Source organism: Podarcis vaucheri, assembly GCF_965113315.1.
Source record: "Podarcis vaucheri genome assembly, chromosome: 8".
NCBI classification, from domain to species: Eukaryota; Metazoa; Chordata; class Lepidosauria; order Squamata; family Lacertidae; genus Podarcis; species Podarcis vaucheri.
In genome coordinates, this window is record NC_138766.1 from 12,853,178 (window position 1) to 12,879,336 (window position 26,159).

Below are 26,159 nucleotides of genomic sequence, written 5' to 3' on the forward strand. Positions count from 1 at the left end.
ACTACCCCCTGTGGGTTGCTTTTCTTCTGTTGCAGACAGCCCTGGGATCTTTGGATGAAGGGTGGTATACTAAATAAGTAAATAAATAGACAAATAAATAAGGCATTGGCCCGTGGGAGGGTGGGCTTGTTGGGTTGTTTTCCTTTTTTTACATACAGTGGTACCTCTGGTTAAGAACTTACAGTGGTACCTCGGGTTAAGTACTTAATTGGTTTCGGAGGTCCGTACTTAACCTGAAACTTTTCTTAACCTGAAGCACCACTTTAGCTAATGGGGCCTCCTGCTGCTGCTGCACCGCTGGAGCCCAATTTCTATTCTTATCCTGAAGCACTATTTCTGGGTTAGCGGCGTGTGTAACCTGAAGCGTATGTAACCTGAAGCGTATGTAACCCGAGGTACCACTGTAATTCGTTCCGGAGGTCTGTTCTAAACCTGAAACTGTTCTTAACCTGAAGCACCACTTTAGCTAATGGGGCCTCCTGCTGCCCCTGCATGATTTCTGTTCTCACCCTAAAGCAAAGTTCTTAACCTGAGGTACTATTTCTAGGTTAACGGACTCTGTAACCTGAAGCGTATGTAAGCCGAGGTACCACTGTACTTTGCATTCTCCTTTCATATTTCTTTCTGTTGCGGGCCACCCTGGGATCTCAGGATGAAGGGAGTTTACAAATGTAATAATCAATCAATAAATCAATCAATCTGGTGTTGGCTGTGAGAAGGGGGGTGTTTATTGGTTTGCTTTTTTATTATTATGCATTTTGTGTTCTCGTTTGTTTGTTTTCTGCAGCGGACCGTCCTGAGATCTCCGGATGAAGGGCGGTATACAAAGTTTAATAAATATATTTAAGCAGCAGCAGCACAGCGCTGGCTGTACGAGGGTTCTATTCTCCCTCTCGGGGATGGAAGGCGCTCGGGCGCTATGCCAAACTTAACAAGCCAAATTAATGAATAACTAAAACTGGCGGCGGCGGCGGGGTGTACGAGGCTCCCTTCACCCCATGGCGAAGCGAAGCCCCAGCCCTCGCCCGGAGGCCTCAGCCCAGCGCCGCCGCCGCCGCCCTGCCTGCCGTCCCTCCCTCTTTCCCTTCCCGGCCGGACTGTGCGGAGAAGACGGCCGCCCTCCCTGCCTCGCTCCTCCGCCTCCTCTGACGAGCGGAGCCGGGGAGCCAAGAGAGGAGGACGGGCGGCGGAGCGCGAGGGCCGCGGATGGGGGAGTGCGGGGTGGCGGCCGGCGCCCAGCTGCTGCTCCGCGCCTGCGACCAAGGCGACTGCGAGGGCGCCCGGCGGCTGCTGCTGGGCCCGCCGGCGGCCTCCGGGGCCGGCGATGAAGCGGCGGCGGAGCCCGGCAGCTGCGCCGCCGCGCCCGGCGGGTCTGGAGCTGCTGCGTCGGGCCTGCCGCCGGGCTCGGTGCCCGTGGACTGCGCCGACGAGGCCGGCAACACGGGGCTGCAGTTCGCGGCGGCCGGCGGCCACGAGGAGCTGGTGGGCTTCCTCCTGCGGAGGGGAGCCTCGGTCCAGAGCCGCAACCACTGCGGCTGGAGCCCGCTCATGCAGGCGGCCAGGTCAGGGCGAGAGCAAAGCCAGGCCGGGGTCTTGGGCAACGTCGGGATGCGAGGGAAGATGCTGGCCGGGTTTCCCGACCCTTGTGAACATAGGTCCCAACTCCCTGGGTGTCCCGGCACCCACAAAATACCCCAGTGATGGGGCTGGGGTGCCAGGGCCTTGCACGTTGCATGGCAGGGTCAAACTGGCACTCCTGCTTGGGTGCATCGTGTGGGTTACAAGGATCATAGAACTGTATGGAAGGGGCGCGAGGGTCATCTAGTCCAACCCCCTGTTGTCCGCATCCTTCTGTCTCGAAAGTGAAATCAAAACTGCTGTGTTCCCAACACCAAAGTGACCTCCCTGAGGCGTAAGCCTAGGTAATGTGTATGGAGGTCCTGGATGGGCCGGACAACAGGACCCTCCTCTTGGCCTCGCTGATGCCAAAGGGATGAAGAAAAGCAGAGCAGTACGTTTGGCACCAGCATGGCTGCAGGAGTTTGCCAGAAGGAGGTGTACAACTCTCCATCCAACCGTCTTAGGGACTCTGATCTGGATTTGTGTAGCGTTTAGCACTTAGCCTTTCCTTTTCCAGAATATGTCCCGCAAGGCAGCGGAGGTTTAGGATCAGGGAATCGGAGAATTGCCGAGTTAGAAGGGACCACAAGGGTCACCTCGCCCAACCCCCTGAAAAAATTGTAAGTGCAGACCATAACGAGAGGTTTGCCTCACTTAAGAGGTCAGAAGGAGATTTGAACTGAGCAATTATCTGCTCAAATCCCATTCTCTGACCATGACACCACACTGTTTCTCTGCATTGTCAAGGCAAGAGTGCCTTAAATCCAAACAATGCCGTTTCATCCTACTGGGTATCATAACGTTTTCTCTCTCTCGTTTTTTCCCCAATCAAAGGTTTGGACATCTGACTGTGGCTCGCATCTTGCTAGAAAACGGCGCTGACCTTAATGCACAGAACAAACTGGGAGCCAGCGTACTTACAATGGCTTCTAGGGGGGGTCATGTCAGTGTGGTGAAGTTGTTGCTGGAATCGGGCGCTTACGTTGATAATTACGACCACTTGAGTACTAGCTGGGATAACAACAAAGAGGAATTGCCAGCCATCACCCCCCTTATGGCAGCTGTCCAGCACGGGCATGAGGCAGTGGTCCATCTTCTGTTGGACTGGGGAGCAGATTGTAATTATACCGTGAAAACTATGGGTTGGACTCCCCTAATGTTGGCGGCTGTTAGTGGAAGAGTGAGCTTGGCTCAGCAGCTTATGAACAAAGGAGCCAATCCCGATCATCTGAACACACTGCATAAAACACCATATGAAATATCTGTTGACTTCAAACATGAAGATATGATGGATTATTTGGCACCTTTAACAACAGTTAGACCTCAAACAGGTATGAGCTGCTTTGCAGTTATGGGTCTCGCCATAGTTATTTTCCTGATTGGGAAACTCCCCGATTACAAAAAAAGGAAAAACAAGGATGATTTTCTTGGCAGGACTGATGGCTGATAGCAAAGAGGTCTTGTCCTTATGGCCATATTATGCCCACTAATAATGTCAGGAGAGGGGTGTTTAGCTCTCAAGACGTTGTAATGCAAGGGGTAAGCAGTCAGTTCAAATAATAAAGTTGTTTATAAAGAAGAATACTAGCGGTCCAGTTTCTCAGGCTCACAAGAAACCTTGGCTTCTCTTTATGGGACCATCTACTGATCCTGTGTGATACATAATTTGTTATTCCTAATAGAAAACAAACAAGATTCTGGTTGTCTACCTTTTTGTACCAGCTGAATACCTTTGTATTCTCCCTGGACTTTCAGAACTATGTTTCGGTCCTTGGAACAGATTATTGCTGCCAGTTTTTAAATGCTGCTATGCTACTTTTAAGGCAATACATTGACTTGATTGATTCTTAATATTTTAGATGCTTTCATGTTTTAGTTGTTGGAATTTTGTGCAAACTGCCCAGAGGATATTGTTGATTGGATAGCCAGCAAATATTAATTGATTATTTGAATTAATCAATTCATTTGAAGTATGTTTACATGATGTACAATCAACTAGATAGTTATTTTCCTTTTGTAGAAGTGACCACAGTTTTTGTACACAATGTGCTTATTCATGAGGGGGCTTTGTCACTCACTATAATGGAGGGGGCCATTTTATGATCAGTTGAGTCCCCTTCCTTAAAATATATGATGATGCTTCAGGAAAAGGGGAAGCGCCATGTGAGCTTCATAGCTCCCACATTTGCAAGGAATTGCTGGATCAGAGGACTTGGGCATGGAGTTTATTTAAGTCCATAACTGATGGACTTAAATTGTGGCTTTCAACAGTCTTTGCTTTTATTTCATTTCCTTTTTGTTCTTTTCTGTATTTTAGCAACCTGTTTCTTTTCAAAATCCTCATACTCTTTTTTTTTTTAACCCAACTTATTTCCATGGCAGAAGAACTTGAGAATTTCTTGAATGAACTTTAACGGAGGGCGTAGTAGTATTATGCCAAGGGAGTAGTTGTCCTGGGACTGCATCTGTAGGAATGTACATAAGCAGTAAACAATATATGATTCGATCCAAACCGTGATGTAAGGAAAGAGCAGAGCTTTGCATGCAAAATATATCAGGTTAAACCTGTGACATTGCCATGTAAGGCTTGAAAAGACATCTGTCTAAAACCCTGGACAGCTACTGTTAGCCAGTGTGACAACACTGAGCAAGATGTGTGTCATTCACCATAGTGCAGCTTCTTGTGTTTCTGACAGCAGAATCTGGACAGCAGAATCTGGACAACAGACTTAAGGTGGAGAAAAACTGTACCAACCTGATTTATGTAGAGTAGCCTTTCCAAAGCTGGTACTCTGCAGATGGTTTAGATTCTAACTCTCACCATCCTTTACAGTTAGCCATGCTGGCTGAGGGATGTGTGTGTTGGAGCCCAAAAGATCTGGAGGGCAGTAGTTTGGGAAAGACCGGTGATGTAAATAATCAAATCTTAGCATACAATAATAAGCACCACCCTCCATCTTTTTCTCCTCCCTCCTTCAGAAGGGTGCTGGTTGCCAATATATTTTTAACCTCTTATTTCTTTTTCTCTTCCAGCTAGCTCTTTCATTCTTTCCATCTCTACCATCAGAATTTCTGCCTTCTTCAATACTCGTATTTCCTCTCCTTTTCTCCTGTCTTTTCCCTGATCCAGCAAGTCTGATGTCTCACGGGCTTCATTGTACAAAAGATGACTCTCAGGAGTATAGGACCCAAGTTCTACAGGCTTGCTGTGCTGGTTTCTGGTAAGGCTTGTTATGCCTTGGGAAAAGGCACATCACTACTAAATTCAGAGTGTCGCTCTGTACCCTGCCATAGAGCAGCTACACCCCTGTGAGTCCTTGTTGGCCTAGACCCACAAATTGCTCTTGGACAGGCTGCATATACGCAAGGCTGCAGTGGTGGGGGAGCTGAGACTGGAGTCAGCCTTACAGCTCCTCCCAAGCCTTCTGTACTTAGTAGAGTTGGGTCAGGATTATAGGAGAAAGGAGCTGGCTAAAATGGGTGCTCAGGCCTCCTGGATCCTCAACACTTGGATGGAGGTGGCCAGAGTATGCCATTCTGCTGGATCCTCTCTCCCCACCTGCCTGCCTCACAACATACTGCTTGAGGTTGTTTGTACACTCAGAGTGCACTGAATGATCTGGTATAGCCTGGCATGGAGTCTAGAATGTACAAACATACCTGTGCTATTTCCCCTGGCATGTGAAGGGCTGAATCATGTCCTAAGGTTCTGTTGTTCAAGGCTACAAATATCTGTCTGGGGAGACAGTGAGCCTTTGTGGATGGGGTCAAACTGTTGTAAGGTTACAGTGCCTGCTGTGGCTGTAAAGGTCGATGCAGGAGAGACATGTTTTGTTGCAGCTGGGGCAGATGAAGGCGTCCGATTGTGCTGCTGCAGATGCGCCATGGCGTTTCTTCCCTCTGTGCTCCTCCCAGCAATCATTCCTCCACCAGTCACTGCTATAGATGCCACGACCTGACTGCCTGTCTCCAGGCACTGTGGTTGTCTGCAAGGGATTGATGGCAGGGTTGATGCTGCTACTAGTCACTGAGGCAGGAGTGTGAACATGCTGGGAATGTGGATTTGGGAGAGTGCATCTTTGTCTGAGACTCTGTCCTGCCATGGGATGCCTAAAATCTTGTAGGAGGCATTGAGGTTTCACTCCTGGCGGGTGTAAGTTGCCTGTGACTTCCTTCCATAAAGCAGTGTGCTCAGCATACAAGTCTGGTAGACCTTCATCTTGGTATTGGACGTTAGCATCCCATTCTCCCATACCCTTTTGGAGAGAGGCAAGCCATTGCTGTAGCTGCAATGCCAATAACATGCAGCTATCAATATTTGATAGCTGCACATTATTAATTTTCTTGTTCTTGTGACTTTTTACCTTATGTTTTGGGAAATGGTACCCCAGTGCTCCTTTGGATCAAATGAAACAGCTTTTCACACAGCAAACAATCACAGCCCCAAGAGACCAGGGCCGAGAGGAGGGTAATGGTACCTCAACAAACCTTCTCGGCTTCAGAGATGAGCAGCATCACAGGACACAATCCCAAGTATTTCTTCATTAATTTGGGTTGTTGTTTTTTAACCATTTATAAATCAAAACACAAATTTTGAAGTCAAACGATTTACAGTGGTACCTCGGGTTTAGTATTTAATTTGTTCCGGAGGCCCGTACTTAACCTGAAACTGTTCTTAACCTGAAGCACCACTTTAGCTAATGGGGCCTCCTCCTGCTGCCGCGCCGCCGGAGCACGATTTCTGTTCTCATCCTGAAGCAAACTTCTTAACCCAGTGGCGTAGCGTCGGGGGTGCAGGGGGGGCTGGCAGCACCGGGCGCAACATCGGGGGGGGGGGGGCGCTCGCACTCGCAGCTCTCTGCCCCTACCTGGCTCACTCCCTCTCTCTCACTGCAGTGCTGGCTGTGCAAATCCGATCCGAGCCGCCGGGTCGCTGCCCACTGTGGAGGGGGGGGTGCCAGGCGTGCGGTGCAGGTTAGGGGGCGCAAATCCATGGGTTAGGGGGCGGAAATTACTTGCCTTGCCCCGGGTGCTGACAACCCATGCTACGCCACTGTCTTAACCTGAAGCTATTTCTGGGTTAGCAGAGTCTATAACCTGAAGTGTATGTAATCTGAAGCGTATGTAACCCAAGGTACCACTGTCCTTAAAACACATCACGTTATTTGCTGTTGTAGCATCAACTGCAGTTGTTCTATAAACTTTATACTTTTCTCCCCACCCCCAGATAAACAGAAGAGGCAGCCAGATATCTTCCATGCCTTGAAAATGGGTAAGGTCCTTAAAAATACTCTAACACATCTGATGTATTCCCGGGTGTAGTAACTAGAGGCATTCTAGTAGGAAAGAGCCCAAAGGTTTGGCTATTTCAAATGACCGCTCATATTGCTGTAGCTCAGTGGACCTCTTTCAGGTGCACGAAGCAGCTTAGTTCAGTCTCACCCATACAGTTAGAATTAATCCCTTCGGCACTTAAAAAATAAACCTTTTAACTTCCTGACCTCTTCCTTTGTTAACCATGTTAACCATCTCCACAGGGAATTTTCAGCTGGTTAAAGAGATTACAGACGAAGACCCTGCGCAAGCCAATGTAATTAATGATGATGGTGCTTCTCCACTGATGATTGCAGCTGTAACTGGGCAGTTGCCTCTTGTACAGCTGCTTGTTTCAAGAAACGTGGATATTGACAAGCAAGATACTATCCATGGCTGGACAGCACTTATGCAGGCCACATATCATGGGTAAATATCCTTCTCTCACCCCTGCCCCTCCCAGTGTGGAGTATGATAAGTCTTGTTACCACTGCCAAGGAGGTGTATTTGCATTCTGGTTTTTTATTTCCTGCCCATGTTTAGGTCTAATATTACAGCCCCTGAAAATGACTAGGAGTAGGTGGGCCAAGAACTGGGGGTGTTTTCCTGTCCCACCTATCTATGGCCGTGCATTGGACATAACATTATTATTACATTTGAAAGCATGTAGGCAGGAACTGTAAGGTTGTGATGGCATGGGGAATGAAGGTTAGCCAGCCAGCCATCCCTTCCTCATCCCTTCCACCCAATGGATATATTTTCTCTCTCTGTCTGCCTCCACTGAACAAACCCTTTTAACATTTTGGACTTTTACTAACCCAACCTATCATTCTTATGCAGGGAGCAGAGTGTTAGGGCATCTGCTTGTGGGGTGAATAACAGGGCCTCAAACCAGTTTCTCCCCCCAAAACAAACAATGCTTTTACTTAAAGTTTTAGTAAGATAGCATGTTACTAGTTTTAGACAAAACGGTTTTAGGAAGAGAAAATATTATTACTGTTTAGGTAGTCACACATAAGCGCAAATCAATTTAACCAACAGTTAATTTTAGACACTTTCCCTAGCAAAGCCAACATTTATCAGTTTGCATTATTCCTGACCATTGGTCATGCTACCTGAGCCTGATGGGCATTGGAGTCCAACAATTTTGGGAGGGCTATAGATGTCCCATCTCTGGTTTAGGCCATGTCAAGGTGCATTGCCTAAAACCAAAAATTCATCACTCTGTTCAGTCTTCTTTACTCAATCTGTTCTTTTCTGCTAGAAACCCTGATCTTACTTTTGGGATAAATATTTTTAAAGGAATGGATTGGGGTGAAATCATGGAGGGTCACTAACTTATGCCAATATTAGGAGTTCTTCACTCTCTTCTCTCTTATCCTCTTATAAGCAATCAGGTACATAGTACCAGGGTTGTTACCTCCAGAAGATGGAACTCACAATGATCTGTGGGTGATGCCAGAAAGTTAACAATAGCTGTTGTCGGAAAACTGCAGGTGTAGATAAGGGTTCTTGTCTCAACCAAACAGTATAGGTATTAGGACAACAAATCTGGTCCCAAGACAGTATGTTTGGATACTGAGTGTGTTGCAAAAGTACCTAAAATCTTGATGAAAACTCTTGAGCTGAATTGCAGACCGATCAGGGCTAGATTAGTTGGTAAGTAGTGGGCCATATAAGGTGGCCTTAGCACAAGAAACAGTTGTTAATAGAACACAGGCAAATGTTTAAGAGAAATTAGAGGGAAGAGGCAGGCAGGCAATTCTCAGATCTTTCTAGTACCCTCTTCTAACCGAGCCTAGTATGTACATGTAACTTACCTTCTTTTTTCTTTGAAGAAATAAAGAAGTTGTTAAGTATTTATTAAACCAAGGAGCTGATGTCAACCTGCGTGCCAAAAATGGATATACAGCCTTTGACCTGATAATGCTGCTGAACGATCCAGGTACTTCTTTTTCTAGTGGGGTATCCTTCTTGAAGTCTTGCAGCAAAAACAACAGAGAGTCTTTTGGGTAGAGTACTTCCCATAAGATCAGAACCTGATTTTTTGCTGATGCACTTGTGGCGTAAATAATTCTTTCCAGGAAACTTGTGTGTGATTTTTTTTTCTTCAGATGCAGAACTCGTGCGGTTGCTAGCCTCAGCCTGCATGCAAGTTGATAAAGAAAAGAGCAAGCAGAACAACAAATCAGCTGTGACTTCTTCAAGAAATAAGCAAACTGTAGATATCCCAGTGTTGCCTGATGACAAGGGAGGACTGAGGGTATGCAGATTTTCTTTATTTCAGTAAGGCATTGTTTTCAGCTGGGAGAATCTAGCAGCTGCCTTACTTTTGCCCATTGTGGAAATTTGTTCGATGAGAAATCTGTTGACCTACTCTCTGCTATACGGTAGCACCACCACTGAGTGTAGCCAAAGATCAGCTCTTACAAAGTGCCAGTTGGGTTCCACCTGCTCCTATAAAGTTGCAACTCTGGTGAAACTCCTCATCCTGAACAATTTGTTAACATGTAGATGAAACCACCCTAGAACTGATGACTATCACAAGTGCTTCCTGAACAATGTTCTGCTGCCATACCACTGTGGTTATTCATTGTTCTTGGCTCCTAGGGAAAGTCTCCTCTTCTTCTTCATGAGCACTAGTCCAAGGAAGGGACTCTGCAACAAACTCTTGCATTAGAGTTACACAGCAGGAAAAAGGAATGTGGATATGTCTAGACCTTTTGGAGTTTTGTTTTGTTTTTAATTTTTAAAAATCAGCACCAATAAATTCCAGGTCATTTAGCGCATTATTTATCAGTGTTTAAAATATATCATTATGCATAATTATTTGTCTTTTAAAAAAACACCTGTATCATTATCTTTTATTATCTAGTCATGGTGGAACAGGATGTCCAATAGATTTCGCAAGCTGAAGTTGACCCAAACTTTAAATCATGGATTCTCCATCAGTCCAGCTGTACCTTTTCCAGAAGAGTCAGCATCGCCATTTGATTGCACAATGAAGGCCACGTTACCAAGTGATAACAGTGTAAATTATGATGCCATTACAGCTTGGGCAACAAAGAGCAAGGCTAATGGTAAAGATTATTCAACATTCTTTTCAAACAGATGTGAAGTTGTCCAAAACTAAGGGAAGGTTTTGGAAACTTCTTAAGGGATGTTTTTGCGAAAGCCTGTTAAAAAGATCTTTTTTGTTTGGTGTCGAGAGACAGGGGTTGAACGTGTATATTGACTATTAAGCTATCGCACTGCCCCAGTTAATTTGTAATGGACAACATGGTTTCTCACTGTGTGAATGAACTGCAAACAGAGATGCATTCTCCTTTTTCACATCCACAAGTGACAGATTAGTAGCTTTTCATTTCCAGCTAACCATACTGTAGTTCAAATACTTCCAAATGCTGGCTTATTCAGAAATGCTAAACTTTGCATGGTTTAGTCATTAGATTCAAAATAGCATTGTTTATATGTGAGGCTTTCCCCCTTATTCAGGTATAGGAAGCACAAAGGGAGGAAAGGATGACGAATTGCTGACAACAGTGGTAAGTCAGAGTATTGCTGGTGCACCAAGTGCTTGGTGTATTTTCTAGCAACTCTTGCCCTAAAACAGATTTGAACCAAAAGGAATCAAGAATGTCTTTCTCTCTGCTATTATTAACAATTACTTTATTGTCAGATGCGTTATATAGACCTTGCCCCCAAAAGAAGCCACAGCGCTGATCAGTATTCTCTGAGTATTTTCATTTTTATTTAACAAAATGTACATCAGAAGGTTGGCGGTTCGAATCCCCGCGACGGGGTGAGCTCCTATTGCTCGGTCCCTGCTCCTGCCAACCTAGCAGTTCGAAAGCACGTCAAAGTACAAGTAGATAAATAGGTTCCACTCTGGCGGGAAGGTAAACGGCGTTTCTGTGCACTGCTCTGGTTCGCCAGAAGCGGCTTAGTCATGACCTGGAAGCTGTACACCGGCTCCCTCAGCCAATAAAGCGAGATGAGCGCTGCAACCCCAGAGTTGGCCACGACGGGACCTAATGGTCAGGGGTCCCTTTACCCTTTACCTTTATATACCGCTTACTAGAGCAAAAGACCTCTAGGCAGTTTGCAATAAAGAGTCGAAAACAGTCATTTAAAATACCAATAAGAAAAAACATTACAGACAAGTCACATAAACATGAATATATAAAATGAAATCTTTAATGAACCAGACATGCTTATTAAAACCATGTATCAAGATTACATGTTAAAGTTACACAGCTGGGTGAGCTTCCCAGAAGGAAAAAAAACCCAGTAGGTGCCGAAAAATGTACAATGAAGGCACCTGTCTGATTCAACGGGCATTAAATTCCAAAATGGAGGTCCTGCCACCTTAAAGGATTGGTAAAAGTGATAAAATGGTGTTCAGTTTCATTGGTTCAGTGTTTATGTTGCTGGGTCTACTTAAGTTGATTAATACCTATGTTTATGAGCAGCATCCATAGCTAAGAATGCAGTCCTATGCATGCCTGCTCAGAAGTCAGTTCCATTGAATTCAGTGGACTTTACTTCCAGGTAAATGGGATGTTGTGTAGGGGATTGCAGCCTAAATTCTAATTTATTGGATGTAAATGCTTGATTTAAAGTTTATTTCCTCTCTATTTTTGTTGTAAACAAAAGTACACAGAATTGCCTTCTTTGTGATTGCCTTATTTTTCTTGCTATTTAAAAAAAATCCCTGCTTTCTTTATTCCTCCACCCCACACCTCCGGCTTAGCTAAGAAGTGGGGCTCCATTTACAAGGCTCCCTAACGACAAACTGAAAGCTGTCATTCCGCCTTTCTTGCCCCCATCAAGTTTTGAGCTGTGGAATTCTGACAGGACGCAACCAAGCAAAGATGGTAGCAGACAGCAGACAAGGCTTGGCCTTCCACACCGAGCGACCAGTCCTGACAATAATGGCGGCGGAAGTTCCGACAAAGGAAGAGAAGTAAAATAATACCTTACCTGGTTTCATTTAATCATAAAGAGTTGTTCAAACACATTGTTTTTTTCTCCTTTAAACCAGAGGGCCTGTTGATGTTTTGTAGTGCGCTTGAGATTTTTAAAAACAAAACGCTTTTCTTCTGCTTAATTAAATGTAGGGATTTAGGCTTGCCCGAATGTACATGGAAGTGAAATAGAGTGGGTAATTCTATTTTTCAAATATTAGTGAACAGCTTTAGTTAAAGCTGCATCTCATTTCTTTTTCTAGGCATCCTTAAGTAGAGGTACTAGACCCATTAAACTATCAGCCTTTGCAAGAAGACCTCCTACTCCCTCCACCTCAAGCAACTTCAACCATTCCCCCCACTCTTCTGGTGGATCTAACAGCATAGCCGGAGTAAGCAGACATGGGGGAGAAATGCATAATAAATCAGGTGCTTATATTATATATTTGATTCTTATCTCTTTGTTTTTGTTCAAAGCCTGTAAATGAACATGAAATTATTGTGCACTTATTTTGTCATGCCCATAAACAGACCCATCATTATCTAGGTGGATAAGTACTAATAATAATTTATTATTTATACCCCGCCCATCTGGCTGGGCTTCCCCAGCCACTCTGGGCGGCTTCCAAAAAAATATTAAAATACTGTAATACATCAAACATTAAAAGCTTCCCTAAACAGGGCTGCCTTCAGATGTCTTCTAAAAGTCTGGTAGTTGTTGTTCTTTTTGACATCTGGTGGGAGGGTGTTCCACAGGGCGGGTGCCACTACCGAGAAGGCCCTCTGCCTGGTTCCCTGTAACTTGGCTTCTCGCAGTGAGGGAATCGCCAGAAGGCCCTTGGTACTGGACATGGTAGAGTTTCTTTGTATTTAAGAACTTCAGAATAAGTAGAAGGCCAGCTGGTAAAGCTTTACCCAGAACCTCACCTGCTGAAACTCATGCTTGTAAAACTTTTCCATGCACATGTTAGACAAAGCTTTACTTGCCAGCTTTGTGCTTGTTTAAAGGTGCACATACACACTTCCCAACCAAAACAGCTGGGCAATGTCATTCTGATCAGGTAGGACTTGAAGACTAAGGAAAGCTGAGAAGTCTCAAATATAATTGCAGAAGGGTGTGGAAGATGGCAAGGGAACATTATGAGTATTGAGGCTTCCTAGATCATTACACTGCAGCAACTTTTTCCACCTTCTTCATTCCTGATCATTTTTGCTCAAAGCTCTCCCATCTTCTGTGATGTAAAACATAAGCGCTGTTTGCTTCAACAGGTAGGTGGGTGAGGAAGGTGGATGATGGGATCTGGGCCGAGGAAGGGTCAGAACAAGAAAAGCTGTGGTGGCTTCCTTTCCACAGCTGTCAAGCTGTTGATGAGTGATGGTGCTTCTACTAGAATGCTGTCTGTGAGCCCTAACTGCAGAACACGCCTTCAAGGTCTGAACTTGGTCAGAAACTGCAAAAAAAACTAAAGGAGGCCAGTGAATCAGGGAGTAGTGATAGCACTGTGAATGTGCTGTACATACCACCATGCTTGTTGAATAAAGTTATTCAGTTAACTTGAACACAGCATTTCAAAAATTACATGTATCAGGCTCTTATTAGCCTCAGTGCCTCTGTCCTTCTCATCCTCAAAGTAATTTGATATTTATTTTCTGGTGTTTTTTTTTAAGAGCTCAGATTTGATCACTCTTTAGCAAACTAAGGTTCTTAGTGCTAACAGGATTGTAGCCAAAACAGAGTTGCTGAGAAACAGGATAGGGGTAACAGCAAGATTTGTAAAAGTACATTTTATAAACAAACAAATACTCCCTAAATACCCCAGTGAAGACTGAGCATGCTCAGAGCATGCACATGTTGACTATTAGTGGAAAGGATGGAATGGCCTGATGAAGGAAAGTATTGATGGTTGACTGGCTGGATACCCCGAACCACCTAGTAGGAATACATTCTCATCTTCTGTTGCAGGTCCCTCTTATATTGCCTAATCTCACGTCTCCAAAGCTCTGCATGTCTGCATTCTTTTCAAATCCCATGCACAGAATCACGCAAATGTGATGACATCAATAAATTCTCATTAGCTTTATGAAACAAGCTGTCAGGCTGTTTACAGGAGCTAGCCAGATGGCAATAGTAAAAATAAAAAAGCACTGATTTAAACTGTTGAATGCCCTAGGATGACTTTGAGAGGTGATCGTTGCACAGAAACGTAAAGGGTGAATAACTTTTACATGGTATTTTATTCAGTGCACATTATGAACGGTCTCAGGCTAACAGTGAAATCCTAACCGCGCTTACTCAGAAGTAAGTCTTTTCAAATTCAACAAGGCCTCTGTTCTCAACATGGATGACTCAGAAGGCCTCTTGCCTTCTTGTCCTCGCAATAACATGATGTGTCTTTTCTGATATATTGCTAACAAGCTAGTGTGGTGTTGTGGCTAGAGTGTTGGACTTAGAAGACGGGTTCAAATCCCCATTCACTGACTGACCAGTCATTGGCTCTCAGCCTAATCTTCCATTCCTGCTCTGCTCCACCACTGCCTCCTCTGCCCCCCACATTGCTTGTCATTTCACAGGAAGCCCCTCTTGGTTGCATCACCCTGCCACTCACTGACCTCACTGCCTGTCTGTCTCCTATGCTTCCTTCACATTGCACAGTTCATCATCAGCATGACGACAGACTAGAACAAATACAGTATAGAGAGAAAACCTCTTCTTCTTTTTAATGACACTTCCTTTGTAAACAGATGCTTTTAATGTTGCTTGAAAATGTTGAAATGAGATTGTTCTCAGTCTAGAATAATAAAATTGCTATTACATTCTTGACTTATGTAAGATTGGGGTTTGTGTTTTCGTTAGGTGGCAGTGCCGATAGTGTTTTGTCTCAAATTGCTGCTCAGAGGAAGAAAGCTGCTGGTATTCCTGAACATAAACCAAGCCAACAGCAAGTGCCAATAGGCCCAGCTCCTTCACCCTGCCCTCCTGACGTGGAAAGTGCACAGACCATTGGCAATGGACACATTTTAAAGGTTTTTGAGTCTTTTAAATTTCTCATAGCTTAGAGCTGAAGTAGTGAAACATGCTGTGACGTCTCAGTCACACGGCATATATGTACCGTATTTTTCGCCCTATAGGACGCACTTTCCCCCCTCCAAAAATGAAGGGGAAATCTGGGTGCGTCTTATGGGGCGAATGCAGGCTTTCGTGAAGCTTGGAGAGCGAGAGGGGTTGGTGCGCACCGACCCCTCTCGCTCTCCAGGCTTCAGGAAGACATCCGCAGCCTAGGCAGCCCTGCGGGAGTTCCCGCAGGGCTGTCTAGGCTGCGGATAGCAGCCTGCTTCCCGGAGCGCCGGGCGCCCCGAAAGCAGAGCGGCCGGCGCTTCGGGAACACATCCACAGCGTGGGGAGCCCTGCAGGAGTTCCCCGCAGGGCTCCCCACGCTGCGGATAGCAGCCTGCCACCCGGCACGAAGGGCGCCCTGAAGCAGAGCGACCCTCGCGCCGGGGAGACATCAGCCAGCCCCACAAGCTCAGGGGACAGCAGGGAGGCGCAGCGCCGCCATCCCGCTGTTCCTCGACCTTGTTCGGTTTCCCCAACCTGCTTTTGGGGGGGAAATAAAGGGAAATTTTTTTTCCTTTATTTCCCCCCCAAAAAACTAGGTGCGTCCTATGGGACGGAGCGTCCTATGGGACGAAAAATAAGGTATATTGCTACGATTACTGAAGTCTTTTGGCCTGTAGACATAAAGCTAATATCTGTTTGTGAGAATGTCCTCAAAATGAATATAGGGAAGAAGGAACAAATAACATCTGAGTTTTAGCATTTTAAGCAAATTGATTATGCCAACGGTTCATCAGGATGCAAACTAAGGATGTAATCCAGGACTCAGCGATATCAGAAGAAGAAGAAGAAGAAGAGTTTGGATTTGATATCCCGCCTTTCACTCCCTTTAAGGAGTCTCAAAGCGGCTAACATTCTCCTTTCCCTTCCTCCCCCACAACAAACACTCTGTGAGGTGAGTGGGGCTGAGAGACTTCAAAGAAGTGTGACTGGCCCAAGGTCACCCAGCAGCTGCATGTGGAGGAGCGGAGACACGAACCCAGTTCCCCAGATTACGTGACTACCGCTCTTATCCACTACACCACACTGGCTCTCTCAGCTGGATTGTGACCTGGGTTCATCAACACAACTACTGGAACACCCTTGGAAGGGCTGCCAGTTATCCAGTTACTAAGAGTCAAACTAAATGTGAAGGATACCTGAAGGAGTGTCTCCACCCCCATCGTTCTGCCCGGACACTAAGGTCTAGTGCCGAGGGCCTTCTGGTGGTTCCCCTGCTGCGAAAAGCCAATTTACAGGGAACCAGGTCGAGGGCCTTCTTGGTAGTGGCCCCCACCCTGTGGAACGCCCTCCCACCAGATGTCAAAGAGAAAAGCAACTACCAGACTTTTAGAAGACATCTGAAGGCAGCCCCGTTTGGGGAAACTTTTAATGTTTAACAGACTGTTGTATTTTAATATTTTGTTGGAAGCTGCCCAGAGTGGCTGGGGAAACCCAGCCAGATGGGCGGGCGGGGTATAAGTAATAAATTATTAGAATAATAATAATAATAATAATAATAATAATAATAATAATAATAATAATAATATTTTACCCAAAGTGGCTACAAGAAGCTGTAGAAGAATGGGGACAGGGATGTTGCGGTTTCCCCCCCTATGGGCTATTTGTCCTACCAAAATCAGTCTTTGAGACCACTTCATGCCCAGCAGAAAAAAGATACAAGTCCTCACCATGGAGATGAATTTCTTAGGCAAGAGTAGCAAGCATGTTCTGAGGCTTATACTGCAAAGTGAAGCACCATTCTGAATTTGGCCCATCTGAACACCCCTCCAGATAACATTTAGGCATACTTAGCCACTTTTGTTGGATCCAGATTAAATTGTGTTTAAAGTAGACCCTTTGAAATTAATTAGGACATGATTAATCATTTTAGTCATGATTAACTTTAAGTCCCATTGATTTCAGTTAGCCTATTCTAAGCCTTACCCAACAGCAGTAAGCAATGATCTGGACTGGAAGTAGGGAAATTCATGATGTGATGATGTCATAAAAGGGCGGAGTGCTTAGATATTACTAGAAGAAGGGGGTATCTCAACATGGGAAATCCATTGTTATTTCAGGGTCAAGTATAGATCTAAAGCTACCCTCTCAGGCAGGTGATTTACTGGTAAAAAGTTTAGACAGGTCAAAAGCTTTCCAATGTTAGAAATGGGGTGTTTTCCATTCGTAAATGCATTGGATTCACTGAATTCAATTTGGCCAACTCCTTGAGATCCTTAGAGTAATTTATATGGGCGTTTCTGGCACTAGTCCAGAAAGGAAACTGTGTGGGTCATTAGAGGGAAGTGGCAAGATGCTTGCGAGACAACATACATGCATGTTGTGGAACATAACCTCTGCTTTAAAGCACACACAGCTTTTTCTGTGAAAGGTTATAACCAGATGTCTTCATATTCCGTGTGAATCACCCCAATACGCCGTCGGTAAGGCCAATTGCCAAATATATTTTTGTCAGGAGGAACATTTTAATTACCACAGAGTCTGCTTATGTAAGGAGATAAAAATACTCAAGTAAACATGTGCTAAAGTCCTTGTACTTCATGTGAACATTAAAATAAAATAGAGAAACATTCCTGCTGCCAAAGCCTACCACTGATGTTTTATTGTGCTTTTAATACAGTGGTACCTCGGGTTAAGTACTTAATTCGTTCTGGAGGTCTGTACTTAACCTGAAACTGTTCTTAACCTGAAGCACCACTTTAGCTAATGGGGCCTCCTGCTGCTGCTGTGCCGCCAGAGCACAATTTCTGTTCTCATCCTGAAGCAAAGTTCTTAACCTGAAGCACTATTTATGGGTTAGCGGAGTGTGTAACCTGAAGTGTATGTAACTTGAAGCGTATGTAACCCGAGGTGCCACTGTATTCTGTTAGAAGCCACCCAGAGTGACGGGGGGGGGCGGCCAGATGGAGGGGGTATAAGTAATGAATTATTATTATTACAGTGGTGCCTCGCAAGACGAAAAGAATCCGTTCTGTGATTCTCTTCGTCTAGCGGTTTTTTTGTCTTGCGAAGCAAGCCCATTGACGGATTAGAGGATTAGCGCTATTAGCGGCTTTTAGCGTCTTATCAGCTTATCGGATCAGCTGATAAGCGGCTTAGCGGCTTAGAAAAAGGGGGGGAAGGGAAAAAAACCCGCAGGAACTCGCAAGACATTTTCGTCTTGCAAAGCAAGCCCACAGGAGATTCTTTTTGCGAAGCACCTCCAAAACGGAAAACTCTTTCGTCTAGCGAGTTTTCCGTCTTGCGAGGCATTCGTCTTGCGGGGCAGCACTGTATTATTAACCACATGATTATTTATTCTTCTGTTCATTGTTAACAAAAACAGAAGTTGGATGTGAACAAAAAGCCTCCATCTGAAAATTCGTCTACTTCTAAAAGCACATCCCCAACTCTTACGCCATCACCGTCACCATCGGCATCCCCCAAGGTTCAAAGTGCAGAGTCCTCGCTCTCCTCTTCTCACAGGCAAGGGAAAAGTAGCGGTGGCTCCAGCAGTGGAACTCTCACAGATGAAGGTAAGCAGTCCCCGGCTACAGCGTCAGCAGGATCTCGCTGGACTGTACTACTTAGAATGTGAATTGTGCATTTGGATGTCCTCCTGCGTCGAAAACGCTCTGCAAATAGAAACCAGCATGTATGGGGCAAGGAACTGCTGCAGCAGAAGGGTTGTCACAGAAACGTGCAAGTTTTCCTGGTTTTTTAAAATACTGTTTTGCTTTCAAACATCCTGAAGTAAGTAGGTAGGACTTTCCCATCCAGCAAAAGGAAGAGAGAGGGGAAGACAGCTATGCAGTAATTGCTGTGTGGTTATCTCCTACTCATCTATCCTTTATGTTATGTACTGAGTTGAATAGGATCCAACATGCAGCAGTCTGATTGGTCCTAGAACAATAGGATTCAGAATGCAGCCGTCTGATTGGTCCTAGAACAATAGGATCCAGAATGCAGCAGTCCGATTGGTCCACAGGAGCCACCCAATCCAGCTCCAGGTGGAAATGAATCCGCAACCTGATTGGCCTACAGGAGAATCCCGGAATTTGCCAATCACGTGGGGCCCATTGTGTAAATAATGTATATAAAGCAGACATTCTGGGGGAACTTCCATTCCTCCTCACTGCTATGAGCTGAATAAAGAGCTTGAAATCCACTCTCGACTCCGAGTATATTTCACTTTACCTCTCAGGAAGCCTAGTTTAGCTCTGAAAGAACTGGGGCAGTGCTGCTACAGACTTGGAGAACAATCACCCTCCCTGGCTCTTAGCTGTGACACTCTATTGCCTTTCCCAAAACTGTTAGTACTTGGAGCAGGCCCCAGTAATTTCAGGGGTAAACTAAAATCTTCAGACTGGCCTTTCTTCTATAAATACTCTGTTTATGTGTATGTATGAGAAAGGCCAATCACAAGACCTATTATGCTCTGCATTGCATAGAAGGTTTTGCATGGCTGAATATTTTCAGGGTTACAGGAAAAGTTCAGTGACAAATCGCTGTTCAGACTACTTAATATGATCTTTGCATCTGCATGATTAGTTTGAAATATCGATAAAGATATGTATTCTCTGCCCTTTGTCAAAATGATTAAAATTATTTCCTTTTTTTATTTAAAGATGAACTCACAGGCATCCTTAAAAAACTCTCACTGGAGAAGTATCAGCCTATTTTTGAAGAGCAGGAGGTAAAGTTTTGTATTTTTATTTGTTCTTTTCCTTAATGCTTTCTGTGAGGCTGGCTGAAACTTTCAAATCATGAAGAATCATTAGGCCATGGAGGCCAATAAGGAAATTTATTTACAGAATTATGATCTCAGATTTTTATTATCTGGCTTTTCAGAAACAGTGCTCTTAAAAGGGAACACAGAGCAGGCACCAACAATGCAAGGCTGCATTTTTGAATATTTATTTGTTAAGAATACTTATATCTTCCTTATAGCCCAGAGAAGCTTTTAAGGCAGCTTAGAAGAGATTCTCAAAATGGAAACACACTCAAATTTGGTATAAGAACAAAAATTACATCATGACCGTATGAAACCAGGATTATTCAGGCTCTTCTCTTAGTTTCATTGATTAGGGCTTATCATTTTAGGGAGTGGAAACTTAATTTTTGCAAATTTCTTCAGTAAGGGAGCTTTAAAATATGTTTTTTCGGTGTGAGGAATTCAAATCTGCTATTATTTTTGTGACTGGACAACTAGGCCTCCTGAGAGGTAAAGGACAATAATATCATTGGCAGTCTCCAGATTCCACAGCTTCAACAGCAAAAGCAAACCACCCAGTATTTCTGGTCCAGCTATTTTTGGTTACGCTCCATTTTCACCACATAGCAAAGGGAAGTGGCTTTTCAAAACTTACATAAAGAATTACACCCATTTGCTTGAGTGACTTCTATTGACTGTAAGTGATATTTCATGAGCATAAAGGAGGAAAATATAATATATATATTCTGGGTCGGTGCCCCCAATATGAAAGTGCAAAAGCTTTGGGCATAAGTTGCTTTCTGCCTTTGAGCTCAGATAGAATAACAATTTAGTGTTCATTTAAGCATATTCCACTGCTGTGTAAACCTTTAAGAATTACTCAGAAATACAGTTGTGTTTTGCTATTTTGCCTGCTGCTACAGCTGTGATATCTTTTCATGCAAATCATGAAAGCTAGTCTCAAGTAGAACCTGTTCTCTAACTGTTTTAGTGATCCACAGACATGCAACTGCATTTAAACATTCAATCACTTTTTGATGTAAGTTCCTAGTTTTTAAGTGTCGCGGGACGCGGGTGGCGCTGTGGGCTAAAGCCTCAACGCCTAGGGCTTGCCGATCGAAAGGTCGGCGGTTCGAATCCCCGCGGCGGGGTGCGCTCCCGCTGTTCGGTCCCAGCGCCTGCCCACCTAGCAGTTCGAAAGCACCCCCGGGGGCAAGTAGATAAATAGGTACCGCTTACCAGCGGGAAGGTAAACGGCGTTCCGTGTGCGGCTCTGGCTCGCCAGAGCAGCGATGTCACGCTGGCCACGTGACCCGGAAGTGTCCCCGGACAGCGCTGGCCCCCGGCCAATAAATGTGAGATGGGCGCACAAACCCCACAGTCTGTCAAGACTGGCCCGTTCGGGCAGGGGTACCTTTACCTTTACCTTTACAGCTGTGATATCTTTTCATGCAAATCATGAAAGCTAGTCTCAAGTAGAACCTGTTCTCTAACTGTTTTAGTGATCCACAGACATGCAACTGCATTTAAACATTCAATCACTTTTTGATGTAAGTTCCTAGTTTTTAAGTGTCTGGTTACAAATGGCAGAAACATAATGATCTTAGGGACTTAGAAAGCTGCCTTATATTGAGTCATACCATTGGTCCATCTGGCTCATTGTTGTCTACACAACAATGTAGTCATGCTCCAACAGAGTCCTACCCTAGTCCTACATGGAGATGTTGGATATTCAGCCAGGTCTCTCCAAGCAAAGCAGATGCTGTCACTGCGCTATGGCCCTTTCCCCATATATTTCACCTTGCAAAGGTCTGAGCAAGCTTGGGACTCCTACAAGTTGGTGCATACACTAGTGGCCAACATTGTGGAAACCTTTTTGGAAATGTGTATTTCCAAGGTTTGATGGCTCATAACACCTGACTGGCTCTCTAAACACTCATGCTCATTGGCTACATTGTAGGAAAGCTACTGCATATATCAACCTAAGCAAGTTGTGCTTTCTTTTTCTGGTTATTTGGCTATAACTTTTGATAGAATACAGATAATTGAACCCAGTGGCGTAGCGTGGGGGGTGCAGGGGGGGCCGACCGCACCGGGTGCAACATCTGGGGGGGGGCGCGCTCGCACTCACAGCTCTCTGCCCCTAGGACAGAGGGGGTGCAAATTACTTGCCTTGCCCCGGGTGCTGACAACCCACGCTACGCCACTTTGTTGCATTACATTCTTCATTAAATTATCTTTCCATTGATATATAATTTTATGGTGCTACTAAAAAAGAAAAGGTTTCCACAATTTTGGCCACTAGTGTAGATAATAATAGTGCTTTAGGGTGTTTAAAGTATTTCACATGCATTATCTCCATGACCCTTATAATATCTCTGTAACCGGGGTATTAACTCTGGCTGAGGCCGAGAATGACTTCCATGAAGCCACCTATGTAATGAATAGCAGAGACAAGTTTTGATCCAGAGACTTCCTTTGCTATTTTGCTAGGACTTCAGACTAGCACTTCACACAGTGCTAAAATTAGTAATAATAATAATAATAATAATAATAATAATAATAAATATTTTTTTTTTTATACCCCGCCCTCCCCAGCCAAGGCCGGGCTCAGAGCGGCTTACAAGCAATAATAAAAACAAGATGAATGATTACAACTTAAAAACAAAAATAAAATACAACATTAAAATAATGGAACATTAAAATATTAAAATGTAGCCTCATCGCAGGAGGAGAAGGAAAAGAAAAAAGAAAGTAGTAGCAGCAGTTCCTCAGACTGTTATGGGGACTTAAATCTTGCTGGAGCCAAAATGGAGGGGAGAGTGTAAAATGCTCTCTCTGTCTCTTAGCTCAGCGTCTCCTTCATAAATTAGAAGAGAGAAAATGCATTTACGGATTTCTGTTTCGCAGGTGGATATGGAGGCTTTTCTCACCCTCACGGATGGTGATTTGAAGGAACTGGGAATTAAAACGGATGGTTCTCGACAACAAATTCTGGCGGCTATTTCCGAGCTGAATGCAGGAAAGGTATTTCAGAATATATTTTACTTTCAAAGTGTTGTTTTTCTCTGCTTTTAAGAATTTGATTTTTCAACATCTGATAGAGAGTGCTCAGAGAAGATGATCTTGGCTTCAGGACTGCATAACTCCTTTGCTTTCACACCAAAGAGTTTTGCCCTAGTGGGCTGGCTCAGGGACTTTACAGTTCTTCTGACTCCAGCCTTCATTGCCAACAATTTGTATATTACTGGGGTTAGTTTGGCATATTGGAAATCCAGATTTGAAGCTTCTGCAATGTTTCAAGGCTCATTACTGTGTGGGCAGGGCCAGTTACAGAAGTCCTTGCCACCCAGTCATTACTCTCAGTTCCTGCTGAGCAACAAGTGTATGGAAAGTGTTCTCTCCAGGTCAACAGTTTACTCTATTAACATGATTCTGCCACTGCAGAACAAGATTGTTGTTGTTTCGATTTTTCCTCCCAAAGGAGAACCGGGCAGCAAACACCAAAGCAATACAAAACATTTGAAAGCAGTTAATTATCCCTGCAGGTAAATTATTGAAGGTTGTCTAAAACAGCATCTTTCAGCCATCAAGTGCATGGATGAGTATGAATGCTTTAAAATTCTGCCAAAATGTTACTATAGAGGGTAGCAGATGCATCACAGTATAATATATAACCAGTGGGCTTTGTTTAGCTTGCTGGGTCACAAAGTTGTACAGTCCCAAACCAGAGTACCTTGTGCCGGAAGCAGACTGGAGCAAACAAGGTTATTTCATTGACACCATTACCAGCAAACATGAACGCCTTTCCTGTCATGTGTTCCTAAAGAACCAAGCTGAAGTTTCTCTTACTAATGATTGCATTGATAGATTTAAACATGGACTATGCATTTAGTTCTTGCTCTAACTATGGTTTTTAACAGGGCCGAGAAAGAAAAATTTTACAGGAGACCATACACAACTTTCACTCTTCGTTTGAAAGCAGTGTTAGCAACACTAGCCCTGGAAAACCTCAGTGTAAGTATAGGATCGTGGTTTATTTAGCTGCTATATATTTCGGAAAGTTGTTTGCCTGTTTGCTCTGCATTTGGACACCTCTTACGATATCATAACCAAATTTTGCATGATGGTTCTTGAGATGAAGGAACAGTTTTCTTCTATGTTTGGGTTCAATTAGACACCATTTTGAATCAAGATGGTGGACTGAACCTTTCAAAACTACAGATTGTTATTATTTTGTTTCTTACAATTCCTGATCAACACTGGGGATGAAGCTGATAGTTACTAATAAAACAGTATTTGAGAGACCTGACTCCTGGCCCTCTTGAAACTGAATCTAGAGCTGAAGATGGGTTTAAATTTGAAATCCGGAACACAAATTTGAAATCCAGAACACATCTTTATCCAGAACACATAGGTCAAATTTCATGCCAATATCTCATTTTCAAAGGAAATTGTGCTTTGAGTTGATTTTTACATATTTGCTAGTCTCCTTGAAAACAGGTGTGATCATGGTGGGGTTTGTCTTTGAAAGACAGCCCTGTATGTGCAAGCTGTCTTCCGTCTGATAACTCACTCTTCAAAGGAGATATTACATAGCATTATATCTTATATATTTCCTGTCTCCCTTGCAAATAGGGGGAATTTCTGTAATTGGATAGGGGACCAGGTGTTGAGATTTCGGCATTGCAGGAGGTTGAACTAGATGACACTTAGGGTCCCTTCCAGCTCTACAATTCTGTGATTGAAATTGAATGAATTAAAAACCAGAAAACATCATGGACAGATAAATTCTTATCAAGGGAGAATTCAATGGCTTGGTTAATCCCCCCCATGGTCATCTTTAAGGGGAATAAGAAAAAAAAGTCATTTCAAAAAAAATTATAACCAGGAAATATTATTGATATATGGAGATACAGTACGATCACATCTTACGTGACAGTTCACTTCCAAGGCTTCCACATATACATGAAACCCCATATACTCAAACCTTCCCTTTGGAACCATCCCCATGCCAGCATCCCTAACATTCCAGATCTGGCATACTAAGTGGGGTTTGCTGTTTTGGGGCTGGCTGAGCAGTTCAACGAAGTCTCGATGCCCCTCTGACTCATGTGATCCAGAACGGTATCGGGGCTTGCTCAGCTGAACAGTTTAAGGAAGCCCCGTGCCCCTCTGGCGTGTGTGAGTCAGAGCGGTATGGGGACTTGCTCAGTAGGGCTGGGAAATGTATCTCGGCTGCTTGTTCCTCCACTATGGAAGAAGCAGCTGAGATACATTCCAGACATACCAGCATATCGCAGTATTTAGCTGCTGATATATCACAATGTTGAAAACCAGGTATCGCCCATCCTTAATGGCCAAACGTATAGAGAACAGACAGGTGGACAGACAAACCACTTTCCAAAATATATTTGTAAATATTTGTTTTAAATCTAGCACTTCGTGCATAGATACAGTGGTGCCCCGCAAGACGAATGCCTCGCAAGACGGAAAACTCGCTAGACGAAAGAGTTTTCTGTTTTGGAGGTGCTTCGCAAAACGAAATTCCTATGGGCTTGCTTCGCAAGACGACAATGTCTTGCGAGTTCCTGCTGGTTCCCCCCCCTTTTTCTAAGCCGCTAAGCCGCTTATCAGCTGATCCGATCAGCAGATAAGCCGCTAAAAGCCACTAATAGCGCTAATCCGCTAATCCGTCAATGGGCTTGCTTCGCAAGACAAAAAAAACGCTAGACGAAGAGAATCACAGAACGGATTTCTTGTGAGGCACCACTGTACTTTATGCATATCTAGCAGCTTCTGCATTTTAAAACAAAACAATTAATGATGAATTCCTTTCTGTTTGCAGCACCTGGATGCTGGGTGAGGCCACAAGAACCTTCTCCTACTAAGAGGTAGTTTTTGAACCAAGGTGTCCCACTACCTCGCCACAGTGCCCTGAAGAAAAAGTATCATGTGTACCTGGTACAGCAACATCTTTTCACAGAATGCACAGGAAGGATTGTTTGTTAACAACTTTAAAAACCCTTCATTCTGCTAAGTAGCTGTTCCCAAAGCCGAAACTACACATTAGGTAGTTTGATACTTTGAAGGCCGTGAAAGACTTTCAAAAGTGAACTGTAATGCATGTATGGGTCATTTCACAGAAGTGCAAGAATGAGAATCTGAACCAAACCCCTGTGGCTTCAGCCAAAAAAAAAGTGTGTTGAGGAAGGACACAACGAAGTAACTGCAACTCACTGGAGTCTGCCATAGTCACCTGAGACTTGACTGTGCATATTGTGATAATGCAGGCATCTAAATTTAAAAGAAACTGCAAGTGTTTTGTAAGGAGTCAAGTGCACTGACGTGTGCCCAAGGCGTGTTTTTGTGAAGCACCAAACACAATTTGTATTGATGAACATTCAAATAAGATTTTTTTTCCTAACTAAAGAAAACTTATGATTTGTAA

At 44.1% G+C, this 26,159-nt stretch overlaps 1 protein-coding gene across 1 annotated transcript; it reads left to right on the forward strand.

The window, feature by feature from the left end:
• Nucleotides 1-602: 602 nt before the first annotated feature.
• On the forward strand, nucleotides 603-26,159 carry ANKS6 (ankyrin repeat and sterile alpha motif domain containing 6). The gene is made up of 16 exons (XM_082234287.1): nucleotides 603-1,562; nucleotides 2,455-2,951; nucleotides 6,848-6,892; nucleotides 7,158-7,362; nucleotides 8,772-8,878; nucleotides 9,048-9,196; nucleotides 9,809-10,013; nucleotides 10,429-10,478; nucleotides 11,687-11,899; nucleotides 12,164-12,329; nucleotides 14,755-14,924; nucleotides 18,341-18,530; nucleotides 19,623-19,690; nucleotides 22,619-22,735; nucleotides 23,632-23,725; nucleotides 25,557-26,159. Exons 1-16 carry the CDS (start codon nucleotides 1,207-1,209, stop codon nucleotides 25,604-25,606), a joined length of 2,682 nt encoding a protein of 893 aa, XP_082090413.1. The 5' UTR covers nucleotides 603-1,206; the 3' UTR covers nucleotides 25,607-26,159.

Bases quoted from the DNA above. Each gene is read 5' to 3' on its own strand.
- ANKS6 (XM_082234287.1), top strand. From the start codon at position 1,207: ATGGGGGAGTGCGGGGTGGCGGCCGGCGCCCAGCTGCTGCTCCGCGCC. The intron at 10,479-11,686 runs GTAAGTCAGAGT...CCTCCGGCTTAG, and splicing joins ACGAATTGCTGACAACAGTG to CTAAGAAGTGGGGCTCCATT. The intron at 23,726-25,556 runs GTAAGTATAGGA...TTCTGTTTGCAG, and splicing joins TAGCCCTGGAAAACCTCAGT to CACCTGGATGCTGGGTGAGG.